Here is a 25,047-nt window from a genome sequence, read left to right on the forward strand (position 1 = left end):
GTTACTCGGTTGTCCTGTAACTTGATTATGTTCATCTAAACTCATAGAATCTTATAATAAACATGGTCATTTACCATATTTAAGTTACTTCTGTAAATATCTCATTACTTTGAATATTAGATAAAATATTATAAAATTATTTCTATAAATACTTATGTCTTCACACTGTGTATTGTGTTCCTCCTTAGCTTGGTGGTTGTCTGATGACCGTATAGAGTAGATAGATAGGATGGACCAGTTTTGTAGGGGGGACAGATTTAGTTCAGTTCATGAAAGTGACCGTTTCTAATACAAGCCTGTGGGGTCAAGGGGCTGAGATGGGGTGCAAAATAATAACATCAATGGAATGAACTCAAGGCTATTGTGGAGAGAGTCTGTCACGTTTTATCTATACAGTTCTTTCCTCAATGTGAAGTATTATTAGGAGACCTGCCAACCTAACAAACTGTTGTTAAATCCACAGGAAATGAATGGAAGAGACCAGAAGGAGGCTGGCAGGTGGTGTATGCAGGGATGGAGCCCGGTGGGCAGAAGCCTGGTGGTTGAGCAAGGGCCTGGAAGGAGCTGTAAATGTTAGGTCAGAGGGACTATGGTGCAGATCCAGGACAGAGCTCTTGTCCCTGCACATCCCAGAGCTCAGGACATCCTGGGAAGGGAGACCCTGGGAACAAATGGGAGTGGAAGCCAAAGCCCCAGAGGGAGGAGGAATCTACAAAGAGGCATGTGCTACCCTATGTGGAAGCTGTATTCAGAAACTATTGAAGTCATAATTATTTATTTTGTATATCTAAAGTTGGTGTCAAATATTCTTTTCCATATGAAATTATGGTCTTTTAAAAAATATTGCCAATAGTGGGTAATTTCATTCAAATACATTCATAATGATGTGACTCCTCTATAATGACTTTAATATAACATAAAATTATCTATTATCTACCTATCATCTATCTACCCTCTATCATCCATCACCTATCCACTTATCATCTATCTAGTATCTAGCATTCTGATCTCTATTTGAAGTCTATTCAGCTAACTCAGCAGTTATCCTCTTAGCACATGCCTTCAGGACTATGAACATTTTTTCTACAATTTCTTTAGGCTCCGGATTTTTATTTTACTTTTTATTTTTTTTTATTTTTATTTAAAAAAATTTTTTTTAACGTTTATTTATTTTTATTAAAAAAAATTTTTTTTTCAACGTTTATTTATTTTTGGGACAGAGAGAGACAGAGCATGAACAGGGGAGGGGCAGAGAGAGAGGGAGACACAGAATCGGAAACTGGCTCCAGGCTCTGAGCCATCAGCCCAGAGCCCGACGCGGGGCTCGAACTCACGGACCGCGAGATCGTGACCTGGCTGAAGTCGGACGCTTAACCGACTGAGCCACCCAGGCGCCCCTCGTTTATTTATTTTTGAGACAGAGAGAGACAGAGCATGAATGTGGGAGGGTCAGAGAGAGAGGGACACACAGAATCGGAAACAGGCTCCAGGCTCCGAGCTATCAGCACAGAGCCCGACACGGGGCTCGAACTCACAGACCGCGAGATCATGACCTGAGCCGAAGTCGGAGGCTTAACCAACTGAGCCACCCAGGCGCCCCGGCTCTGGATTTTTAGATTCCAATGTTGTCCAGGTCAGCCAATCCATTTTCATTAATGTGGTTGTTTTAGTGCCATTAACATTTTACCTCAGATACTGATGGTCTCTGTGCCATATCAGTGAACAGTCCCCAACTTTTCTGTGAAGTCTGTGCCTCCTCCCTGAGTTAACAGCCCCTTGTGTTGGATGGGGATTTCTCAGGAGATGGAGACACCAGCCATGCATGGGAATCATATCTGCAGGTGACAGAAAGGTGTCCATGTCTTGGTGTCTGTGCACTTAAAGATGTCGGCACTGCTTCGAAGCTTTGCAGATGACTGAAAAGCAAACCCCATCAGCAGAGAACCATCAAGATCAGAAGTCTCCAGGTGTGCCCAGGCTTTGCAGGTAGTTGTCAGGTGAGGTTAATACATCAGTGTGGAAACTAAAAGAAATGTGATCCTGGAAACAAGTGTCCTTTGCTTGTTATATTTACACCAGACTGCACATCAATATAGATTTTTCCTACGCAGTTAAGTGAGGAATGACTGTTAAAATTGACTGTATTTAAAGACTGATTTGGAAAGGTTTCTGTAGAAAATATGGATCCCTTCAAATATCTTTCGGACAGATAGAGTATAGTGAATTGTGATCCACTCATTTGTTCACTATCTGATCAGAAAGGTGAGGCCATCACTTGACCTGCCTCCAACACAATTCATAGACCAAGTGTTGCCTTGACCGAGGACCAACAAGCCTGAGGATCCACAAAGAGATGCCCACAGGTGGACCTGGAAGGACCAGGGGAGCCTGACTCAATTTTTGTCCACTTATATGGACATGCTCCCACCCACACAGGCAAACTTCTCTAGATCTAGAGTAAACTCCAATCTCAGGGTGTGGGAGCCCACAGCTCTCTCCTCAGAGAGAGCTGAAGTCCCTAAGGAAGGCAGAACTGTATTCGAGAAACAGAAGAGACTGTAGGGCCTTCCTTGTGCCTGGTGAGAGGTCCCAAAGGTGAGGGTTTCAGATGTCAGATGTGGGATGATGGGAATGGTTGTGACTGCTGGTGACTGGCCCAGGCTGAGTCTCCTTGTCCCCAGGGGTCCTGTCCCAGGTGCAGCTGCAGGGGTTGTGCCCAACTGGTGAGTGCCTTGCACACTCTGCACCTCACTGGCAGCATCTTGGGGTTCTCCATCTCAACCAGTAATTTCTGGTGGAATTGGATCCACCAACCGCAGTGGATGCAGTGGATGGTTCATATACTATCATATATTCTATATCACATATTAGGGTCCAGACCACAAGAGCCACATGTCCATCAGTTAGGCAGTCTGTTAGGCAAGAGGAAGAGGGATAAAGCAGGTGCTGGCCACACCCTTGGAGGTTCCCCCAGGGTTAACAGCCACACAATCAGAACCACCTATAAGGGTGAACAGGACAGGATAGGCCTAGCCACAGAGCTGGCTCAAACACCACAAAGAACTTCTGAGAGCTGAGCATGGGCCCAAAAATTGCAATTTTCCCTTAGGTTATTTAAAAGGCACGAGGGGGCATTCAGGACACCAGGGGTAACTGACATCTCCTGGGGTGCTCAGGTTACCAGGGGGAGCTGAGGACACCAGGGTCCCTCAGTTCTGCATGGAGCACTCAGACCTCCAGGGGGAGGCTCAGGTCTCCATGGGGCATTGAGGTCACTAGTTGCCACTCAGTTCACCTGGGGGCACTCAGGTCATCAGGAACGCACAGGACACCAGGAGCCACGTAGGTAACCTGGAGGTTCACAGGTCTCCAGGGGGCACCCAAGGTCTCAGAATTCATATCCAGAACCAGTGTTTCAGGGTCAGGTTCCTGTGAAGCATCTTTCTCATCACGCCCTGGAAACTTCATGCTGACCAGTAAACAGCACACACTGTTTCCTAAACCATTTACAAACACAGATGTCTTCTAACATTTAGAGTGAACAGTCATATAGTAGTGCCGACCTTGACAGAGACCAAGCTTGGGGATAAATCAACTCATATACAGACCTGTGACTCACAAGTACACGGGCCACCATTTAAAATACATGTAAGTGATTTTCAAACAGAGGAGACTGACTCATTCAAGTGATCTAAATTTAATATATTTGAGCAGCTCCTCTCTCCTTTTATTTTCCTTAAGCTTTTCCTTTGATGCCCATGAAGAGAGACCATGAGGAAAGACCCTTGTGGTTGTCGAAACCCCACAGCATCTTCATCAACTCCGCGACTTTCTCTCAAGGATTCTCAGTATATACACGTTCCTGTGAGAGAAAAGAGTAGTTTCTACCCTTCACTCTTTTTGTTCTCCATCCAGTTCAGGAAACCAGAGACAACCAGTGGGGAGGCACACTGAGTCAAGTCTTACAAAACGGTCAGCCAGGGGTCCATTCTACTGAAGGAGTTAAGGAATCATCCACTGGATCCACCTGTCTCTGCACCTGCCTCTCCACAGAACATGAGGCCCAGACCTTCCTCACACTCAGCTGGACATGAAGTCAACTGTATGGGAGCAGATTAGGAACTCAGTTTAGTGGGTTATTTCACCGCAGTTTTCCATAGTAGCTACACTGTGTTGCACTCCCATCAAGTGAACTCTAGGATTGCCTGTTCTCCACATCCTCAGCAACACTTGAGATGTTCTCGTTGTGTTTGCCTTATTTTATAATAGTCTTGCTATCAGTTGTGAGGTGATATCTCAGTGGATCGGGGGTGGAATACTCTGATGATTAGTGATGATGAACACCATTCATATTCTGGATGGACATTTTTTCAACCTTAATAGTGAAATGGATATTTACATGTTTGACCCAAATTTTAATCAGGTGATGTGCTTACTGTTATGATTATAATTGTGATATTTGCTATTGATGTTAAGGAGTCCCTCCTGTATTTTGGATATTAACTCCTTTTCAATATTTTTAATGTAATGTCTCCCATTTCATAGACTGCCTTCTCACCCTGCTACTGTTTGATTTGCCCCCTTTCTAGTTTGATGCAGTCCCCCTTGTCTGCCATGGTTCTCTGTGATTTTGCTTTTGTATCAAATAAATCTTTGTCAAGAGAATGTCATCATGTTTATCCTGTGTCTTTTCTTCGAAGGCATTTTGGGTCAGGTGTTCTGCTTAATCTTTAATCCATTTTGAGATTTGTTTGTGTTGACGTACATGTATAATGCAAGATTACGACCAAATGTCATTATTTTGCATGTGTATCTCAACACCATTTCTTAATGTTTCTTTTATTTTTGAGGGAGAGAGACAGATCATGATCAGGGGAGGCACAGGGATAGAGGCAGACACAGAATCCAGGCTCTGAGCTGTCAGCACAGAGCCTGATGTGGGGCTCAAACCCACAAATCATGACAATAATACGTGACTGGAAGTTGGATGCTTAGCTGACTGAGCCACCCAGGCGCCCCTAGTCAACACCATGTTTAAGAGACACAATCCTTTCCCCACTGTGCATTGTTGGAAATCTTATGGAGGATTTGCTGACTGCATCTGCACAATTCTACTTCTGGGCTCCGTAATGAGCTCCACTGGTCTATATGACTCATTTCATGCCAGCAGTACACTGTTGGAGTTAATGTACCTCTGCAATATATTTAGAAGGAAGAAGTGTTCTCCTTCTTCCAGGTTCTCTCCTCTTCAGGATTTTGTTTTTTACTTCCATGTGTTTTGTGGTTACATATGAATTAGTATATTTTTCAGATTCCTTTAAAAAAAAGGCATTGGTATTTTCATTGAGATAAAAAGATAAATATAAAATTAACATAAAAAGATACAACAGAGAAAAAAGACTATCACAAATACAGAAAACAAATCAACTTCATTAAAATTTGAATTTGGAAAGATAAGTGAATTTTAAAAAAACATAGGTACCCTAGGGAAATAGGTAAGATTCAAACAAATGCGATCGGAACTCAAAAAGGAGACATAACTGAAATAAACACATGAAAAGGATCATGAAGGAAAAACTTAGATATTTATAAGTCAACAATTAGATCACCAAGAACAAATTACACATTTTCTAGCATTATGTAATCCACCAAGACTCTTCCATGCAAAATACAAAAGGAACAAAACAAAACTTAGTAAGAAGATATCCTTAATGTAAAACCTTCACCCTCCAAAAAGAAACAAGGCGTTACTAAAATTCTACAATATTTAAAGAATAATTAATGCCAATACTTCTCAAACTATTACAAATTGCTGATGAAAAAGACCACTCCCAGATGCACTTTATGAGGACACCTTTATTCTCACAACAATGTGAGAGAAACACACCACAAGAAGGGAAACTACAGGCCAGTGTCTCACATACACATAGATGCAAAATTCCTTGATTAAGTCCGAGCCTACTGAATTCAACAGCACACTGAAAGGATCATACATGATAATCCAGTGTGATTCATCCCTGAAATGCAAGTATCCTTCCACATACACAAATACAAAAATGTGATGTCCTCCATTAACAGAGGGAATGATTGAATCAAAGCCATCCTTAATTTGTTCATAAAATCATTAGACACAGTTTTTTCATGAACAAAAAACACATGTTCATCATGTAAAAATAACTCAATTAAAAAGGAGAAGGAAATTACCTCCACATGATCATGGCCACTATGAGAGCCCACACCTGACAGCATATTGAACATAAAATATTAAAACCATTCCTGCCACATCAGGAGCCAGGCAATGATGGTCATCCCCAATAGAAGTATTCCACATGATAACGTGAAGAATAACTATGCTGCCTCAAACCATGTCATCGTGTCACAGTCCTTATTTGGATTAAAGTCATGGGAGAAACACCCAGTCCAAGGACACTCAGACCCTCCTTTGTCTCTTGACAGCAGGATATAAGTCTCCCTCAGGAAACTCCCTTCCCTGTACCAGGAGGGGAGAACCATTCTTAGCACCAGAATAAGGAAGTCAGGGACAAGAAGGTTGTGCAAACAAACCTAGTTACTTGACTAATTAAGTATCCAAAAACCACACCTTTGCCTTGACTCTTGCCAAATCCAATGTTTTGTTGTCTGAAAGTCACAAGTGCCACCTGCTTTGTTCATATTCTGTGTGTCATATTATGAGGAAGCCCAGGCACTTGCAAAATGAAATTTATTCTCCCCTTTAGATCAGTCTTATGTCAATTGAATCCTCAGGGTGAAAGCCCAGGAGAAAAGAAGGAAAAAGCATTCTTCACCTACAACTGGAAGAAGTACCCACAAACTTTGGCAATAGAAAGAAATAAAAGACATTTAAATCAGTAAGGAGGAAGGAAAATTATTTGTTTGCAGATGACATGATCTTAAACATAACAAAACCCTAGAGATACCACAAAAAATATTAGAACCAGTTTTTTAAAATGAGGAAAAGAGCAGGATGCACAATGAGCACAATGAACAAAGAAAATAAATAAAAATAAACCACCTATGATTCTACACACCAGCATGGAAATACATGCAAAACAAATAACAAAATTATACAATTGAAAATGGCACAGAATAAAGTACTTGGGATTAAATTTCATAAAGTATGTAAAATAATTGTAGAGCGAAAATGACCTTTGTTGATGAAAGACATGTAAAAATGCACAAGTTCCGCAAATATACCTGTGCTCACTGATAAGAATTATTCATATTGTCACAGCACCATCCACACAAACTAATGTAGAAATGCATTCCAAACCTGCCATTCACCTTTAGAGAATCAAATCTAAGTCTGCAGTGTGATATATATGTAAGAGGACATGCAAATTGGGCCCTCTCTGTGCTGATAAAACCAGCCCAGCCCGACCATGCAGCTGGGAGAGGAGCCCCAGCTCCAGGGGTCCCAGGTGTTCCCATTCTGTGATCAGGACAGAACACAGACACCTCATCATGGAGCATGTGCTTGGCTTGGTTTACCTTGTTGCATTTTTAAAAGGTAATTCATGGTGAATGAGAGACACTGAGTATGTGAGTGGATATGAGTGAGAACAGTGGATGTGTGACAGTCTCCTGACCAAGATGTCTTGCGTCTGCAGGTGTCCAGTGTGACGTGCAGCTGGTGGAGTCTGGGGGAGACCTGGTGAAGCCTGGGGGGACCCTGAGACTCACCGGTGAGGCCTCTGGATTCACCTTCAGTAGTTCCAGCATGAACTGGGTCCGCCAGGCTCCAGGGAAGGGGCTGCAGTGGGTCGCATATATTAGTAGTAGTGGAGGTAGCACAAGCTACGCAGACTCCGTGAAGGGCCGATTCACCATCTCCAGAGACAACGCCAAGAACACGCTGTATCTGCAGATGAACAGCCTGAAGTCTGACGACACGGCCACATATTACTGTGCAAGGAACAGGGTGAGGGGACCTCGCTGGGAGCTCACACGCAAACCTCCCTGCGGGAGGGGATCAGCACCACCAGGGGGCGCACACTATGCACAATTCTGCTTTGTGTTGCCAGGAGCAGGTGCAGATGGAGGTTACAGGCAGGTTTCCTGTCAGGGTCTGGGGCTTCCTCTCCACACAGCAGTTTCCCCAGGGAGCCTCTCTGGACACAGGATTCTGTGCTTACCTATTAACTCTCTGAATTAGATACCTGTTGTCATAGGAAAACTGCACTAACATGCACAAAAGACACAGTTGTTTGCATTGCTTACTCCTGTCCCTCAACATGAGTGAATTACAGATTTCCTGAGGCACAATAGCTGAACATTTACATGAGTCCCAGATGCACTCCCTGTGCAGCCAGGACCACAAGCTTCCACAGCTCCCCATTAACTTCACCCAGCGCTTGTCCCAATCAAACAACGTGACACTCCCTCCTGGCACTTGCTACTCAGGACGTTAAATGAGCTACAGCTTTATTCAATTCCTCTAAAGAAGAGATAAATCATCTCCATGTATTAGTCTGGATTCTCCTGAGGAACAGAACCCAAAGCACATTGGTTTCCATGACTAAAGAGGTTGGGAAGTCCCATGATCTACTGTCACAAGCTGGAGACCCAGGAAAACCAGTGGTGTAATATGTCTGATTCTGAACTAGGGTCTAGTCTCAGAACGTAGAGATCTGATGATATAACTCTCATTACAAGGGCCAGAGGGGACACTGTTCCAGTTCAAACAAGCACATGGGAAGTAAAAATGAGGGAATTCTTTCTCCCTCTGCATCAGATTCTATTCAGAACCTTAATGGAATGGGTGATGCCCAGACAGAAACCATGGAGGGAAATGCCAGTCTCTTCTAGAAACACATCACAGACATCCACAGAAACAGTGGTGAATCTGGGCACGCATGATGCAGTCAAGATAACCCATAAAGTTAATCATGACAAGTCAACTTCCTGTAAACGTGGAGCTCAAAGACTGAAGACTTCAATTTAAATTAAAAATAAAAGAAGAAAATTAAATACATACATATATGAACTATTGGGACTACCTCAAAATAGCACGCTTCTGCACAGTGATGGAAACAATCAACAAAACTAAAAGGCAACCTATGGAATGGAAGAAGATATTTGTAAATGAAATATCCTCAGGGTTACTATTCAAACTATGCAAATGTTTTTAAATTATTTTCACATTATCAGTAGAGAGTGTGTCCATGCCGTTCAGCATACTGTCATGTGAGAAGCAAAATTCGTGTCTTCCACTTTGGTTTTGAGTTAGGATCTCACTGAACATGAGACCAACACTCTTCACAAAACTTGAACCATACAGTACAGTACTGTTAATTACAGGGGTAATGTTGTGGAGACCCCTCTAGAACTTAATCATCTTGCATAACAGAAAATCATAGCCCTTGAGGTCTACTCCTCATTGCCCCACCCTGCCAGACCCTGACAACTGCCATTCCACTCTCCATTGTATTGTTATCAAATCCAAAATTCAGTTGAGTATTTCTGGAAAGGTCAATGTTCAAAGTTTTAGTTTTGGTGGGAAAAGAAGTTGAGCTTTATTTAGGAGGCCAGCCACCCGGAGAAAAGGCAGACTCTTCTCCAAAAGCCAACTCTGAGGGTTTCTGCCCAACCCAGGGGATTTTAAAGGACTACACGCTACTTAAACAAGGGAGTTCCATGGTGGATACCATTTTTGATCATGTGCAGCCTCCATGGTGCAAGCTGCCAACGTAACCTCAACTCCCCTGCATCTATCTCCCCCTGAGGAGAGAAACTCACAGGCATGGGAGAAGACTGCCAGAGGCCAGGAAAGAACCACAATAAGGGATTAGAGGGGAAATCCCCTGGGGCTCACACATGTTCAGCAGTACTTTCTGTTCTCACCAGACGGCATAAGAAAAAACTAAAATACAACCTTGTACTTCACCAATCATGACACAGAATACTGGGAAATGTTTCCTCAGTAAACTCAGAGGAAGCTTCAAAGCAACAACCAAAAGGATCAAATGGCTTGCAAACTAATAGCCAACAAGAATAAGACATGTAAAATTACAAAGCGATGTTTTTCAATACGTACAAAGGTAAAATTGACAGTCTACCTCCATATCGCATGAAAGTAGGAAGCATTGGTCTCCATAATGAGGAATAGCAGTCATCCAGAGAAAGTGACCCAGCAGTACCACAGGACATGGAATTGGTAGAGAAGTTCAGTGTGTTATAATTGCATATCCCATATCCAAGTAGGAGAAAAGATGGAATGTGTTGAATAGAGCCGTGTTTCTGGGTCCAAGTCCCTACCCATGTCCACGTGAGCACTGTTGACCATGGCCCACCTGACTCTCCCACATCCACCCCAGGTGAACTGATGAGCAGGGTCACCCAATGCCACGCCCTGTGACTGTTACCTAACCCCACAGGTGGCCCCGAGGTGTAGGATGCTGGCCACACGGTACAGCCCTCTGTTCTTCTGATGGTCTAGACCTGGCTTTGCTGAGGATCCTCCATTTATCCATTCTCACTGGCAGATGTCCCTGAGCAGGGGCATGAGGCTGGCAGAGGACCAGGTCACCCTGAGGGCAACCCTCTTGCTGTTTGCGCTCTGGGCATTGCTGGCTCCTGTCCAAGGTTCTCAAGGTCATCCCTCATGGTGCTACATCTCTTCTGAGGTGATAATTCCCAAGAAGGAGTTGCACCACGGCAAGGGCATTCAGATGCCTGGCTGGCTGTCCTATAGCCTGCATTTTGGGGGCAAGAGCCATGTTATCCACATGAGGCACAAGAAACTCTTTTGGTCCAGACATTTGCTGATGATGACTCAGGATGATCAGGGAGCCTTGCAGATGGACTACCCCTTCATCCCTCCAGACTGTTACTACCTCGGCTACCTGGAGGAGATTCCTCTTTCCATGGTCACCATGGACACGTGCTATGGGGGCCTTGAAGGTATCATGAAGTTGGATGACCTTGCCTATGAAATCAGACCCCTCAGCGATTCCCAACGGTTTGAACACGTTGTTTCTCAGATAGTGGCAGACACCAATGCAACGGGACCTACTTATAACCTGGGATATAAGGGGGATAGGAAGCCCCTGTTCTCTCAAGCAAATATCAGTGCAGCCCCCAGGATCTCTAGTAAGTTGTATTCATCCCATCATGGAATTTTGAAAGGACTTGTTCTCGGTTCCAAAACAATGTATAGTGTGCTCAACAAGGTGGCAAAATGTGCCCGATTCCTCATAAGGCTTGTTAGTATGACTGACTCAATGCTTCAAGGTATTGATGTAAGGCACTATATTTCCTCCATGGTCATTTATAATCTGGAAGATCCAGTTGTCTGGAACAATTTTCAGGTGCCAGGGAGTCCGATTCATATCTACTTTCAAAGACACTTGTTTGTTGCTTTTAAACCACATACAGCTTTACTTATGAACAAAGATGCACCCTATGAACTTCAGTTTCAGCCAGCCACATATGCGATATGCAGATCAAAATCCATCATCTCGCTTGCTTCTCTAGGCAGACATTTTTTATTGTTGTCTGTGTTAGTAGCCCAAAAAATTGCAAAATCTATTGGTATTTTTTATGACAATCAGTTTTGTGCATGCCAGAGGCGGTCTACCTGCATTATGAATCAATACCCTATTATGACAGATTCTTTCAGTAACTGTTCCTTCATTCATATGCAGCATGTAGTGGTGACTAATTTTTGTGAGTGCATATTTGACTCAGGACTTTCCTATTTCAATAAAAGCCTGACTCACGATCGTTGTGGAAACTATGTAGTGGAGCCAGGTGAGCAGTGTGACTGTGGCTCCTTCAAGCAGTGCTACAACAATCCCTGCTGTACGAGTGACGGTATTCTAACCCCTGGCAGCAAATGTAATACAGGCAGATGCTGTACAAACTGCACCTATTCCGATGCTGGGACACTCTGCAGGCCAATCCAAACTATATGTGATCTTCCAGAATACTGCCGTGGGGTGTCCGTGGAGTGCCCTGATAACTTCTATATGCAAGATGGAACCCCGTGCACTGAAGAGGGCTACTGCTATCATGGAAACTGCACTGACCGCACTATGCACTGCCAAGAAATCTTTGGCAGAAATGCTGTGAAGGGTGAAAATGTCTGCTATACCATAAATCAAAAAGGCAGCTGATATGGACACTGCAGAAGAGACCCAGGGGTATTCAAATCTAAACCCTGTTCCCCCACAGACATGCAGTGTGGAAGGCTGCAGTGTAGTAACATCACCCATCTCCCTCAGCTGCAAGAGCATGTTGGATTTCACCAGTCTGAGATCTCAGGGTTCTGGTGTTTTGGGCTGGATTCGCATCGTAGCACAGGAACAACCGATATTGGTCATGTGAGAACCGGTACCCCCTGTGCTCCTGGAAAGTTCTGTCAGGATACCTACTGCAATGGCAGTGTGGCTCAGCTGAACTATGACTGTATCCCGGAGAAATGCAGTCACAGAGGGATATGCAACAATAACAGGAACTGCCATTGCCACGTAGGCTGGGATAATCCACGGTGCACTGAACGGGGCACTGGTGGGAGCACAGACAGTGGACCCCCTCCAAGAAGAATGAGGTCAGTCAGGCAAAGTCGTGAATCCGTGGTATATCTCAGAGTGATCTTTGCTAGAATCTATGTCTTAATTGCTGCATTCCTCTTTGGTGTTGCCGGAAATGTCAGAACTATCAACAGACAGAAAGTTACGCAAGAGACTGTTGATCAAGACAATGCATAATTCAGCCTCCAGACCCCTAAACGACTATAGACAAGCCACGTGGCTCATATGTGAAAATACAGTAATGAGGCGGCACAGCTAACATCCACGTTTCCAGGGGTCTGCGGGAGACACAGGGGTCCACAGGCACATCTTGGACCTGACACCAGGTCTCTGATGCGTCACTGAGCAGAACTCTGAAATAAAACTTGAAAACTGCATTCTTGTGGCCTCTATGTATTTTGGTAAGCCTGTAAGAGCCCAAACGGCGCCTAAGACTCTGTGCAGAAGACCTGAGTCAGCAGCTGTGTCTTGGGCTGAGGTTTCTGGTTCCAGAAATAAGAGAAGTTGCCACAAGATCCTTTAGGGACAAATTCATGAATTTTCCCCCAAAACTGTGCTCTTGCACACTGAGCTTTGTCTCATTCTTCAGGTGACCTCTCATTTCCTGGTCCCAATATGGGTTCAGGGTGATGGAGGACTACCACCCACCCATACTGCCTGTCCTGCACTGGGGTGTCTGTGGGCTGTGAGGGAAAGGGACATGGATTCGATCCCAGCCAGTGCAAGCTGTGCCTTCCTGGAGAGCAAATTTCCGAATGTGGGAGACTGAGACTATGAGGCTGAAAGTAGCCCCCAGTGAAATCAATCAGAAAGGTAGGCACAAGTGCCTATGGACGTCTCTGGCATTCCGAGGGAGCCCGATGAGTATGAACCCCTTTTCTCCTTCGTTTCTCTATCTTTCAGTGAGTTCATCCTTAGATGAGGGTCTGCCTAGGATTTCCACTTTGGTTCTCCCAAGAACCTTCTAGAAATCCTGCAGAGTTGAGCCTGTGGAAAGTTAGGGACCCTTTTTCTAAATATGTTTTACTACTTTTACAGTTGTCTAGAATATATTTTAAATCATAATAGTGATATTAAAGTCTGTTTATTTTCTTCTGAATTGAAAATATACAACTTTTTAATAGTAATTGATTAGGAAATTTTCAGAACTGAATAGTAACTGTTTCAGAAATTACTTTGGAATAAGAATTTATCCCATAATTCACAAATAGATGTAAAACACATGAAGCACATAACAGGATTTTCACTTCAGTTCATACCTAGAATCCTTTTGTTGGTGCAGATAGTCTTGTAAGTTGTACCAATGTGTCCCCATGCATGCACTTTGTCTCAAAGACACATGGTTACACAAAGTATTAGACTGCCATGTGTACACATATTCTCCACGTTCCAAGGCAAACAGGTAATCATACTTTCCCAGCACCTCCTGAAATTCCCGTGCAGCCACAATACATGTTCCCAGCAAGAATGCGTCCAGGAAAGTTTGGGAAGGAGGGCTAAACAGGTGCCCCGGCCACCTGCTCAGTAAACTACAGAAGGATGCTAAGTGAACTGTGGAGTAACATCAGCCCTTCTGTCTGTTTGGACACACGTGTTACAGATGCAGACCTATTCAGTTAACAGCATACATGTGCTGGAAAAGTGAGTTTACCTTCAGGATAAAGTAAGAATGGGTCCTGTGGAGGATCTAGCTCCCACAGGCCACACCCACTAATTGATGGAAGTCTACACACCAGCACACAGCGATGTCGGCTTCAAGTATAGTGCTGGATCTGAGCTGACAAGCAGAATGTGGCTGAACCTAGAGCCTAGAAAGGTGAAGGGGAGGAAGAAATTCTCCACCAAATGTTCTTGTGGACCAAGAACTAAGTTCACATGACCTGGATTAACAGGGGAAAGAAACCAAAGTTCATTGCGTGTGCACAGAGGTCCCCCTAGATACACATTAACTGGATGAGAGAAGTGAGGGCCCCCTAAACTTACATTAATGAGCTAAGTAAAGTGAGTGCTCCCTAGAGTAATATTAACTAGATAAGTGAACTGTAGTGTGCCCCCTAGATTTACTAACTAGATAAAGTGAGTGCCCCCACAGATATATGCAAATTAGATAAGCTAAGCAGGTGCCCATTAGATTTATATTGACTAAATAAGTAAAGTGTAGCATGCCCCCTAGATTTACATTAACTAGATAAGCTAAGTGAGTGTCCCCTAAATTTACATTAACTGGATAAGCAAGGTGAGTGCCCCTTAGATTTATATTACTGGGGAAGTGAAGTGTAGCTTGCCCCCTACATATACATTAACTCCATAAACTGAGTGCCCCCTAGATATACATTAACCAAATAAGCAAAGTGGAGTACCCCCTAGATACCCATTAACTAGACTGGCAAAGTGACTGCCCTCTAGATTTATGTTAACAAGAGAAGCAAAGTGAGTGCCCCTAGATGAATAACTAGATAAGTGAAGTTAGTGACCCCTAGATTTACATAACTAGATAAGCAAAGTTTAACCTGCCCCCTAGATTTATATTAACTAGAAAAGTGAAGTGAGTGCCACCTACATATACATTAACCCCATAAGGGAAGTGAGTGCCCCCTATATATACATGAAGGAGGTAAGTGAGGTGAGTGCCCCTAGAATTATATTAACTAGATAACGAAGAGCGTGCCCATAGATATACATATACTGGATAAGCAAAGTGAGGTTTCCCTAGATTTACATTAACTATCTAGGTGAAGTGTAGCTTGCCCCCTAGATTTACATTCACTACATAAGCAAAGTGAGTGTGTCCCCTAGATTGACATTAACTAGATATGGGAAGTGTAGCTTGCCCCTGAGATTTGCATTTACTAGATAGGCAAAGTGAGTGCCCACTAAACATAAATTAACTGGATAATTAAAGTGAGTTCCCGCTATGCTGACATTAACTAGATAAGCAAATTGAATGCGCCCTAGATATACATTAATTAGATAAGCAAAGTGTGCTTACCTAATGTGTCCCATAGATTTTCATTAACAAGACAAGGAAATGAGTGCCCCCTAGATTTACATTAACTAGATAAGTGAAACGAGTGCCCCAGAAATTCACATTAACTAGGTGAGTTAAATGAGTGCCCACTACATAAAAATTTACTGGATAAGTGAATGATGCCTAGATTTACATTAACTACATAAGGGAACTGAGTGCCCCCTAGATTTACATTAACTAGATAATCACAGTGAGTTCCCCTAAATGTATTTCAACTAAATCAGCGCAGTGCCCCCTAGATTTATATTAACTAGTTGCACTAGATCAATATTAACTAAATAAGTGAACTTTAGTGTTCCCACTAGACTTAAATTAACTACATAAGGGAACTGAGTGTCCCCTAGATTTAAATTAAATCGATAAGCAAAGCGAGTGCCCCCTAGGTCTATATTAACTACATAAGGGTGATGAGTGCTCTCTAGATATACGTTAACGAGATAAGGGAAGTTAGTGACTCCTAGATACACATTAACCACACAAACAAAGCATTGCCTGCTGTTTTCAGCAAAGCCAGAAAGCAGTGTTCTCCTTTGCGATGTGTTCCCTGTAATGTCCTACACCAGGACATACCTATTTGATTTCCCACATGTCTGACTTACTTCACTTATCCTGATGCCCTCAGGATCCACCCATGTTGTCACAAAGGGCAAATTTTCCTTCTTTCTTATGGACGAATCATAGAATTCCACTGTACATACAGGCCACACTTCTTTTTACCCATTCTTCTGTCTGCGGACACATAGGGTGTTTTGGTTCTTGTAAATAATGCTACAATGCACAAGGGTGGGGGGAATGAAGATATCATTTAAAGTTAGAGTTTTCACTTTCTTTGGAAAGTTGGACTTCCACAAAGACTCCAGTCCCTGTGTGATCAACTGAGACTGTTTCCCAGAACCTCGGCGACCACAGACAAGAAAGGTGGAGCAGGTTCAGGGGTCACTGTAGAGTCCATAGCCACACTCAGGTATGTTCACCTATGCATGTGTAGGGAAGACTCTTCAGGGGTCCATTGGCATATGGAGCTGGATCCCACAGGGCCGAAAAATGCACATTTGTTTGTGGATGGATGCCAAGTTTTGGATGGGTGTGAGAGACAACACAGGGTCATCTTAGGCTGCTATGAGGCTGACATTACCCCTCTACTACACTTCCAATTCTTTTGTGAGATTCAAAAGACAAAAGCATCAAGTGTGACTATAAATCAATGCTCATGGGTACACAATACATACAGATGTGACCTGGGACATCAGTAGAGTGGGGAGTGGTGTGGAGCCGTTAAAGTGTACTTGTCCATGGGATTGAATTTAAGTAGTTATCAGTTGACAATAGACTGTTATGGCTTTAGAGTCTTTTGTGTAAGGGCATGGTAAACCCAAAGGATCTATCTAAAGAATGTGCACAAAAGGAACAAAGAAGAAAATGAAAATGTGTCACTGCAAAATATCAACTAAGCACAAAGGAAGCCATTCATATGGGAAATGGAGTACAAAAGCTGTGAGATGTAGAAAGAAAACACAGATCTTATGTTATGTTCCAATCACAATGAGGAAAAGTGTTCACCTCTCTTGTTTTGTTTTGTTTTGTTTTGTTTTGTTTTGTTTTGTTTTGTTTTACATCCCAAATTGCTCATGATCTATCCCCTGGCCATAATGCCTTTAATTTTCTTCAAAAATGCCACGATCTCTACTTAGCACCAGTGTCCTAACACCTGTTGTTATGGCTGTTGTTTCTATGAGTGTACAGAATCACATGAAATTATTCCCACCAACACAGACACATGCACACTTGTATGAAATCTTCTCTGTGCATAAACATCTTTAGGGTTAATATCACATATTGTATGATTTGCAGTCATGTCCATGCATAGTTAAATTATTACTAGCCAAATGTGTATAGGAATGTCTTCTAGGAATACCTTTTTTTTTGACCCCAGATTTATTGAGAGATAGTCGACATATAACATTATGTAAGGTTAAGGTGTACAATGTGATGCCTTGATACATGTATATAATGCGAAATGTTTACCAAGTTGAAGTGAGTCAATACATTCTTCAGCTAATTATGGTAAGAACATAAAGCAACTTGCAATATACAATATGTATATTCATTATTGTCATCTTACTGTACATTAGACCCATGGAAGCTTTTTGTCTATCTTCTAACTGGAAGTTTGGACACACTGAGCAATGCCCCCCCCCATTTTCCCTGCCCCTCAGTCCCTGGAACCCACCATTGCACACTCTGTTTCTGTGAATTTGATGTTTCTAGACTCCACATGTAAGTGTGATCACACAGAATGTGTCTTTCTCTGTCTGACTTATTTAACTTAGCATAATGTCTTCAAGCTTCATCCATGTAGTCACAAGTGGCACGATTAACTTTTATATGGATGATATCTATCATCTATCTATCTATCTATCTATCTATCTATCTATCTATCTATCTATCTATCTCTGTATCCATCCATCTATCTATCTAATCTCACATCTTCTTTATCTATTAATCCCTTGATGAGCAGTTAGGTCTTTTCAGTGTCTCAGCTATGGAGAAGAATACTGCAATGAACATGGGGTGCACATATCTCTGATGTAGTGACTTCATCCCCTGTACATATCACTCGGAAATGGGATCGCTGGGCACAACCATACTTTTGTTTCTAATTTTTTGAGAACTCTCCATACTCTTTTCAGTAGTAACCTCAGCAGTTTACATTCCTAGGGACAGTGTACCAGGTTTGCTTATTTCCACATGCTCACAAGCATTTGTTATCTCTTGTCTGATGGTAACAGCCATAATAACAGGTGTGAAGTGTTATGGGACTGTGGCTTTGATTTGCATGTCTCTGCTGATGAGTGATGTTGAGCACCTTTTAATGCACTTGCTGGACGTTTGTACATGGACTTTGGAAATATGCCCTTTCAAGTCCTCTACTCCCCAATTTTTTTAAAAATTGGGTTGCTTGTTATAATATTCAGCAAAACAAGCTTTTTTTAAATTTTGGATATGAACCTCATATCACACGTTTTACAATTTTTTTTCCATCCCTGTAAAATGTCTTTTCCTTTGGTGAATGTTTCTTTTCCTAAGCAGAAGATTTTTAGTTTGATGTGTTCTCACTCACTGATTTTTGTCTTCATTGACTGTGCATTTGGAGTCATATCCAAAACATCATTTCCAAGGCCAAGGTCAAGGAGATTTTTGCCCATGTAGTTTTTAGGTGTGTTATGGTATCCCTATCTGGTTTTTGTGTAAAAGGAAGGCGGGCATTTTAAAACTAGTGGGGACATTCACTCTTCCTCTCAACTTGGGCACTAGCAGACAGCCCCTTTGTATCTCCAGCTGAGGAGGGAACCACAGTCTCCTGGAAGTAGCATAGCAGGAGACTTCCAGAAGCCAGGAAAGAATCACAATAGAGGATTAGAGGGAAAAAAATCCTGGGGCTCACACGTGGTCAGCAGTAGTTTCACTTCTCCCCAGCTGGAATAAGAAAATACTAAATAACAACCTTGTACTTCACCAATCAGGACACAGATACTGGGAAATGTTTCCTCAGTAAACTCAGAGGAAGCTTCAAAGTAACAACCAAAAGGATCAAATGGCTTGCAAAATAATAGCCAACCAGAATAAGACATTTAAAATTACAAAGCAATGTTTTTCAACACGTACACAGGTAAAATTGATGTCTACCTCCACATCCCAAGGAAGTAGGAAGCAGTGGTCTCCATAATGAGGAAAAGTAGTCATCCAGAGAAAGTGAACCAGCAGTACCACAGGACATGGAAGTGGTAGGGAAGTTCAGGGTGTTAAAATTGTATAATCTGTATTTAAGTAGCTACAGGAAAGATGGAATGTGTTGAATAGAGCCATGTCTCTGGGTCCAAGTCCCTACTATGTCCATGTGAGTATGCTTGGACAGGGCCTGCCTGCGTCTGCCACATGTGCCCCAGCTAAACTGATGTGCAGGGTCACCCAATGCCACACCCTGCGACTGTTACCTAACCCCACAGGTGGTCCCCAGGTGTAAGGTGCTGACTGCCCAGCACAGCCCTCTGTTCTGTCAGATGGTCTAGATCTGGCTTTGCTGAGGATCCTCCATTTATCCATTCTCACTGGCAGATGTCCCTGAGCACAGGCATGAGGCTGGCAGAGGGCCAGGTCACCCTAAGTGCATCCCTCTTGCTGTTTGCATTCTGGGCATTGCTGGCTCCTGTCCAAGTTTCTCAAGGTCGTCCCTCATGGCGCTACATCTCCTCTGAGGTGGTATTTCCCAAGAAGGAGCTGAACCACAGCAAGGGCGTTCAGATGCCTCCCTGGCTGTCCTATAGCCTGCGTTTGGGGGGCAAGAGACAAAACTTCATTTTTACTTTCAATTTCTATTAAAAATATTCTTATTTGGGGAGAGAGGGGAAGATGGAGGCTTAGGAGAACATCGTATCATGCTGATCGCTTAGATTCCACCCACATCTGCCTAAATAACCCAGAAAACTTCCAGAAGACTAGCAGAATGGACTCTCCAGAGCCAAGAACACACAAGAAGCCTACAGAAAAGGGTAGGAAGGGCAGAGAGGTGCCGCATGCTATACAGACGGGAGGGAGGGAGCCAGGGCAGTGGAGGGGGAGACAGCCCGGCAAGGCACAACCCCCAAAGTCTGGCTTGCAAAAGCGGAGGGGCCAGACTCTGTGAGTTCTGACTGCCAGCAGGGCTTAACATCTGGGATGCTAACAGTCAACAGCTCTGCTCTCAGATAGTGGGGAGAGTAAGAGGACACCTGGAGGCAGAGTTGATGAGTCCCGGAAGACAGAGCTCAGCTCAGCAGGAACAAAGGCAGTGGCCAGCGCCATCTCCCTCTCCCATCCCCCAGCCAAAATCCCAAAAGGAACCAGTTCCTGTCACCAAACTTGCTTGCATCACGCAAACATCCAACACTGTGCTTCTGTGGATCCATCCTTCTGACGGGTCTGCCTCCCTCCTGGTGCTTCAGGGCCCCTACCACAGGGGACCACTGATGGCAAAGCGAGCTAAGCCTACCCATCCCGCCACTGTGCACCTTGCAGATCCACCCTCGTTAATATGCCAGAGCCTATCAAAGCAGCACCCCAAGCCTGGAAGTGTGCAAGCAGCACAGACAGGGGCCACACCACTCCACAGTGAATCTTGCCCCTAGGAGAGGGTAAGATAAGGTACACACCAGTGTGACTGTGGCCCCAGCGGTGGGCTGGGGGCAGACATTGGGTCTGACTGCAGCCCCGCCCACCAACACAAGTTACACCAGACAGCACAGGGGAAGAGCCCTGCAGTTTGGAGCTACCAAAGGGACTACCAAAAATGATGAAATGGAAGAACTCGCCTCAAAAGAAACTCCAGGAAGTAGCGACACCTAACGAATTGATCAAAAACGATTTAAGCACTATAACACAACAAGAATTTAGAATAATAGTCATCAAAGTAATCACTGGGCTTGAAAAAAGCACAGAAGAAAGCAGAGAATCTATTACTACAGAGATCAAGGGACTAAGAAATAGTCATGAGGAGCTAAAAAATACTGTAAATGAGGTGAAAAATAAAATGGAGATGGCCGTAGCATGGACTGAAGAGGCAGGGAGAGAATAGGTGAATTAGAGGATAAAATTATGGAAAAAGAGGAAGCTGAGAAAAAGAGATAAAAAAAATCCAGGAGTATGAGGGGAGAATTAGAGAACTAAGTGATGCAATCAAATGGAACAATACCTGTATCATAGGAATTCCAGAAGAGGAAGAGAGAGAGAAAGGGGCTGAAGGTGTACTTGAACAAATCATGGCTGAGAACTCCCCTGATCTGGGGAAGGAAGAAGGCATTGAAATCAAGAGGCACAGAGAACTCCCTTCAGATGTAACTTGAATCGATCTTCTGCACGATATGTCATAATGACACTGGCAAAATACAAGGATAAAGAGAAAATTCTGAAAGCAGCTAGAGATAAACTTGCTCTAACTTCCAAAGTGAGATCCATAAGAGTAGTGGTAGACCTATCTATTGAACCTTGGCAGGCCAGAGAGGAATGGCAGGAAATCTTCAATGTGATGAACAGAAAAATGCAGCCAAGAATTCTTTGTCCAGCAAGTCCGTCATTCAGAATAGGAAAGATAAAGGTCTTCCCAAACAAACAAAAATGGAAGGAATTCATCACCACTAAACCAGCCCTACAAGAGATCCTAAGGGGGATTCTGTAAGTGAAATGTTGCAAGGACCACAAAGTACCAGAGACATCACTACAAGCATGAAACCTACAGATATCCCAATGACTCTAAACCCATAACTTTCGATAAGACTGAATGTAAATGGACTAAATGCTCCAACCAAAAGATATAGGGTATCAGAATGGATAAAAAAACAAGACCCATCTATTTGCTGTCTATAAGAGACTCATTTTAGACCTGAGGACACCTTCAGATTGAAAGTGAGGGGATGGATAGGTATCATGCTACTGGAAGTCAAAAGAAAGCTGGAGTAGCCGTATGTATATCAGACAAACTAGACTTTCAATTAAAGGCTGTAACAAGAGGTGAAGAAGGGAATTATATAATAATTACAGGGTCTACCCATCAGGAAGAGCTAACAAGTATAAATGCCTATGCACCGGATATGGTACCACCCAAATATATAAAATAATTACAAACATAAGCAAACTTATTGATAAGAATGTGATCATTGCAGGGGACTTTAACACCCCACATACAACAATGGATAGATCATCTAGACACAGGATCAATAAAGAAACAGGGCCCTGAATGATACATTGGGTCAAATGGACTTAACAGATATATTTAGAACTCTGCATCCCAAAGCAACAGAATATACTTTCTTCTTGAGTGCACATGGAACATTCTCCAAGATAGATCACATACTGGGTCAGAAAACAACGCTTCATAAGTACAAAAGAACTCAGATCATACCATGCACAGTTTCAGACCAAAATGCTATGAAACTTGAAATCAACCACAGGAAAAAGTCTGGAACACTTCCAAAAGCATGGAGGTTAAAGAACACCCTACTACAGAGTGAATGGGTCACCCAGGAAATTAGAGGAGAAATTTAAAAACATATGGAAACAAATTAAATTGAAAATACAACACTCCAGGGGGGCCTAGGTGGCTCAGTCGGTTGAGATTCCAACTTCAGCTCAGGTCACAATTTCCCAGGTTGTGAGTCCGAGCCCCACGTCCGGGTCTGTGCTGACAGCTCAGAGTCTGGAGCCTGCTTTAGATTCTGTGCCTCCCTCTCTCTCTGCCCCTAACCCACTCGCATTCTGCCTCTGTCTCTCTCAAAAATAAATAAACATTAAAAAAAAAGAAAATACAACAATCCAAATGCTTTGGGATGCAGCAAAGGCAGTCCTGACAGGAAAATACATTGTAATCCAAGCCTATCTCAAGAAACAAGAAAAATCCCAAATACAAAATCTAACAGCACACATAAAGGATATGGAAGCAGAACAGCAAAGACACACTAAACCCAGCAGAAGAAGAGAAATAATAAAGATCAGAGTGGAAATAAACAATATAGAATCTAAAAAACTGAAGAGCAGATCAATGAAACCAAGAGTTGGTTTTTTGAAAAAATAAACAAAATTGATAAACCTCTAGCCAGCCTTCTCAAAAAGAAAAGGGAGATGGCCCAAATAGATAAAATCATGAATGAAAAAGGAATTATTACAACCAAACCCTTAGAAATACAAGCAATTATCAGGGAATACTATGAAAAATTATATGCCAACAAACTGGACAACTTGGAAGAAATGGACAAATTCCTAAGCACCCATGCACTTCTAAAACTCAAACAGGAAGAAATAGAAAATTTGAACAGACCCATAACCAGTAAATAAATTGAATCAGTCATTAAAAATCTCCCAACACACAAGAGTCCAGGACCAGGATTCCCTGGGGAATTCTATCAGACATTTAAAGCAGAGATAATACCTCTAGTTCTCAAGCTGTTCCAAAAAAATAGAAAGGGAAGGAAAACTTCCAGACTCATTCTATGAAGCCATTTTACTTCGATTCCTAAACCAGAGACCCAGCAACAAACACAACTACAGCCCAATATCCCTGATGAATATGGATGCAAATATTCTCAATAAGATACTAACAAATCGAATTCAACAGCATATAAAAAGAATTATTCACCATGATCAACGGGATTCATTCCTGGGCTGCAGGCCTGGTTCAACATTCGCAAATCAATCAGTGTGATACATCACATTAATAAAAGAAAAGATAAGAACCATATGATCTTGTCAATCGATGCAGACAAAGCATTTGACAAAATTCAGCATCCTTTCTCAGTAAAAACCCTCAAGACACTCGGGATAAAAGGAACACACTTGAACATCATTAAAGCCATTTATGAAAAGCCCACAGCTAATATCATCCTCAATGGGGAAAAATTGAGATATTTCACTGCTGTTGTTTAACATAGTGTTGCAAGTGCTAGCATCAGCAACCAGACAACAAAAGGAAATCAATGGTATCAAAACTGGCAAAGATGAAGTCAGCTTTCACTTATTGCAGATGACATGATACTACACATGGAAAACCCAATAGACTCCACCAAAAGTCTGCTAGAACTGATACATGAAATCAGAAAAGTCGCAAGATACAAAAGCAATGTACAGAAATCAGTTGCATTCTTATACACTAACAGTGAAGCAACAGAAAGACCAATAAAGAAACTGATCGCATTCACAATTGCACCAAGATTCATAAAATACCTAAGAATAAACCTAAACAAAGATGTAAAAGATCTGTATGCTGAAAACTATAGAAAGCTTATGAAGGAAACTGAAGAAGATGCAAAGAAATGGAGAAACATTCCATGCTCATGGATTGGAAGAAAAATATTGTTAAAATGTCAATACTACCCAAATCAATCTACACAATAAAATTGCAATCCCAATCAAAATTGCACCAGCATTCTTCTCGAAGCTAGAGAAAGCAATCCTAAAACTTGTATGGATCCACAAAAGACCCAGAGTAGCCAAATATTGAAGAAGAAGACCAAAGTGGGAGGCATCACAATCCCAGACTTTAGCCTCTACTACAAAGCTGTCATCATCAAGACAGCATGGTATTGGCACAAAAACAGACACATAGACCAATGGAATAGAATAGAGACTCCAGAATTGGACCCACAAATGTATGGCCAACTAATCTTTGACAAAGCAGGAAAGAATATCCAATGGAAAAAAGACAGTCTCTTTAACAAATGGTGCTGGAGGAACTGGACAGCAACATGCAGAAGAATTAATCTAGACCACTTTCTTACACCATTCACAAAAATAAACTCAAAACAGATAAAGGACCTGAATGTGAGACAGGAAACCATCAAAACCCTAGAGGAGAGAGCAGGAAATAACCTCTTTGACTTCGGCCACAGCAAATTCTTACTTGACACATCTCCAGAGGCAAGGGAATTAAGAACAAAAATGAAC

General features: G+C 42.6%; 1 protein-coding gene and 2 long non-coding RNA genes across 3 annotated transcripts in view; 1 reads left to right on the top strand and 2 right to left on the bottom strand.

Annotated features, from left to right (window-relative positions):
• LOC147579598 (uncharacterized) overlaps window positions 1-25,047 on the bottom strand; it is a 101,769-nt gene that overhangs the window by 33,596 nt on the left and 43,126 nt on the right. The gene's annotated exons all lie outside the window — the stretch shown is intronic.
• Window positions 3,688-4,297, bottom strand: LOC147579602 (uncharacterized). Its single transcript, XR_015251786.1, has 2 exons — window positions 3,967-4,297; window positions 3,688-3,862 (listed from the first exon to the last, which is right to left on the bottom strand). It is a non-coding gene; the product is annotated as an uncharacterized LOC147579602 (long non-coding RNA).
• Window positions 10,521-12,928, top strand: LOC147579603 (disintegrin and metalloproteinase domain-containing protein 21-like). The gene is given in 1 exon segment (XM_086708442.1): window positions 10,521-12,928. A coding segment is annotated over 1 exon segment (2,208 nt). The 3' UTR covers window positions 12,729-12,928.

Source organism: Puma concolor, chromosome B3 (genome assembly GCF_028749965.1).
Source record: "Puma concolor isolate L17-30 chromosome B3, mPumCon1.1.hap2, whole genome shotgun sequence".
Lineage (NCBI taxonomy): Eukaryota > Metazoa > Chordata > Mammalia > Carnivora > Felidae > Puma > Puma concolor.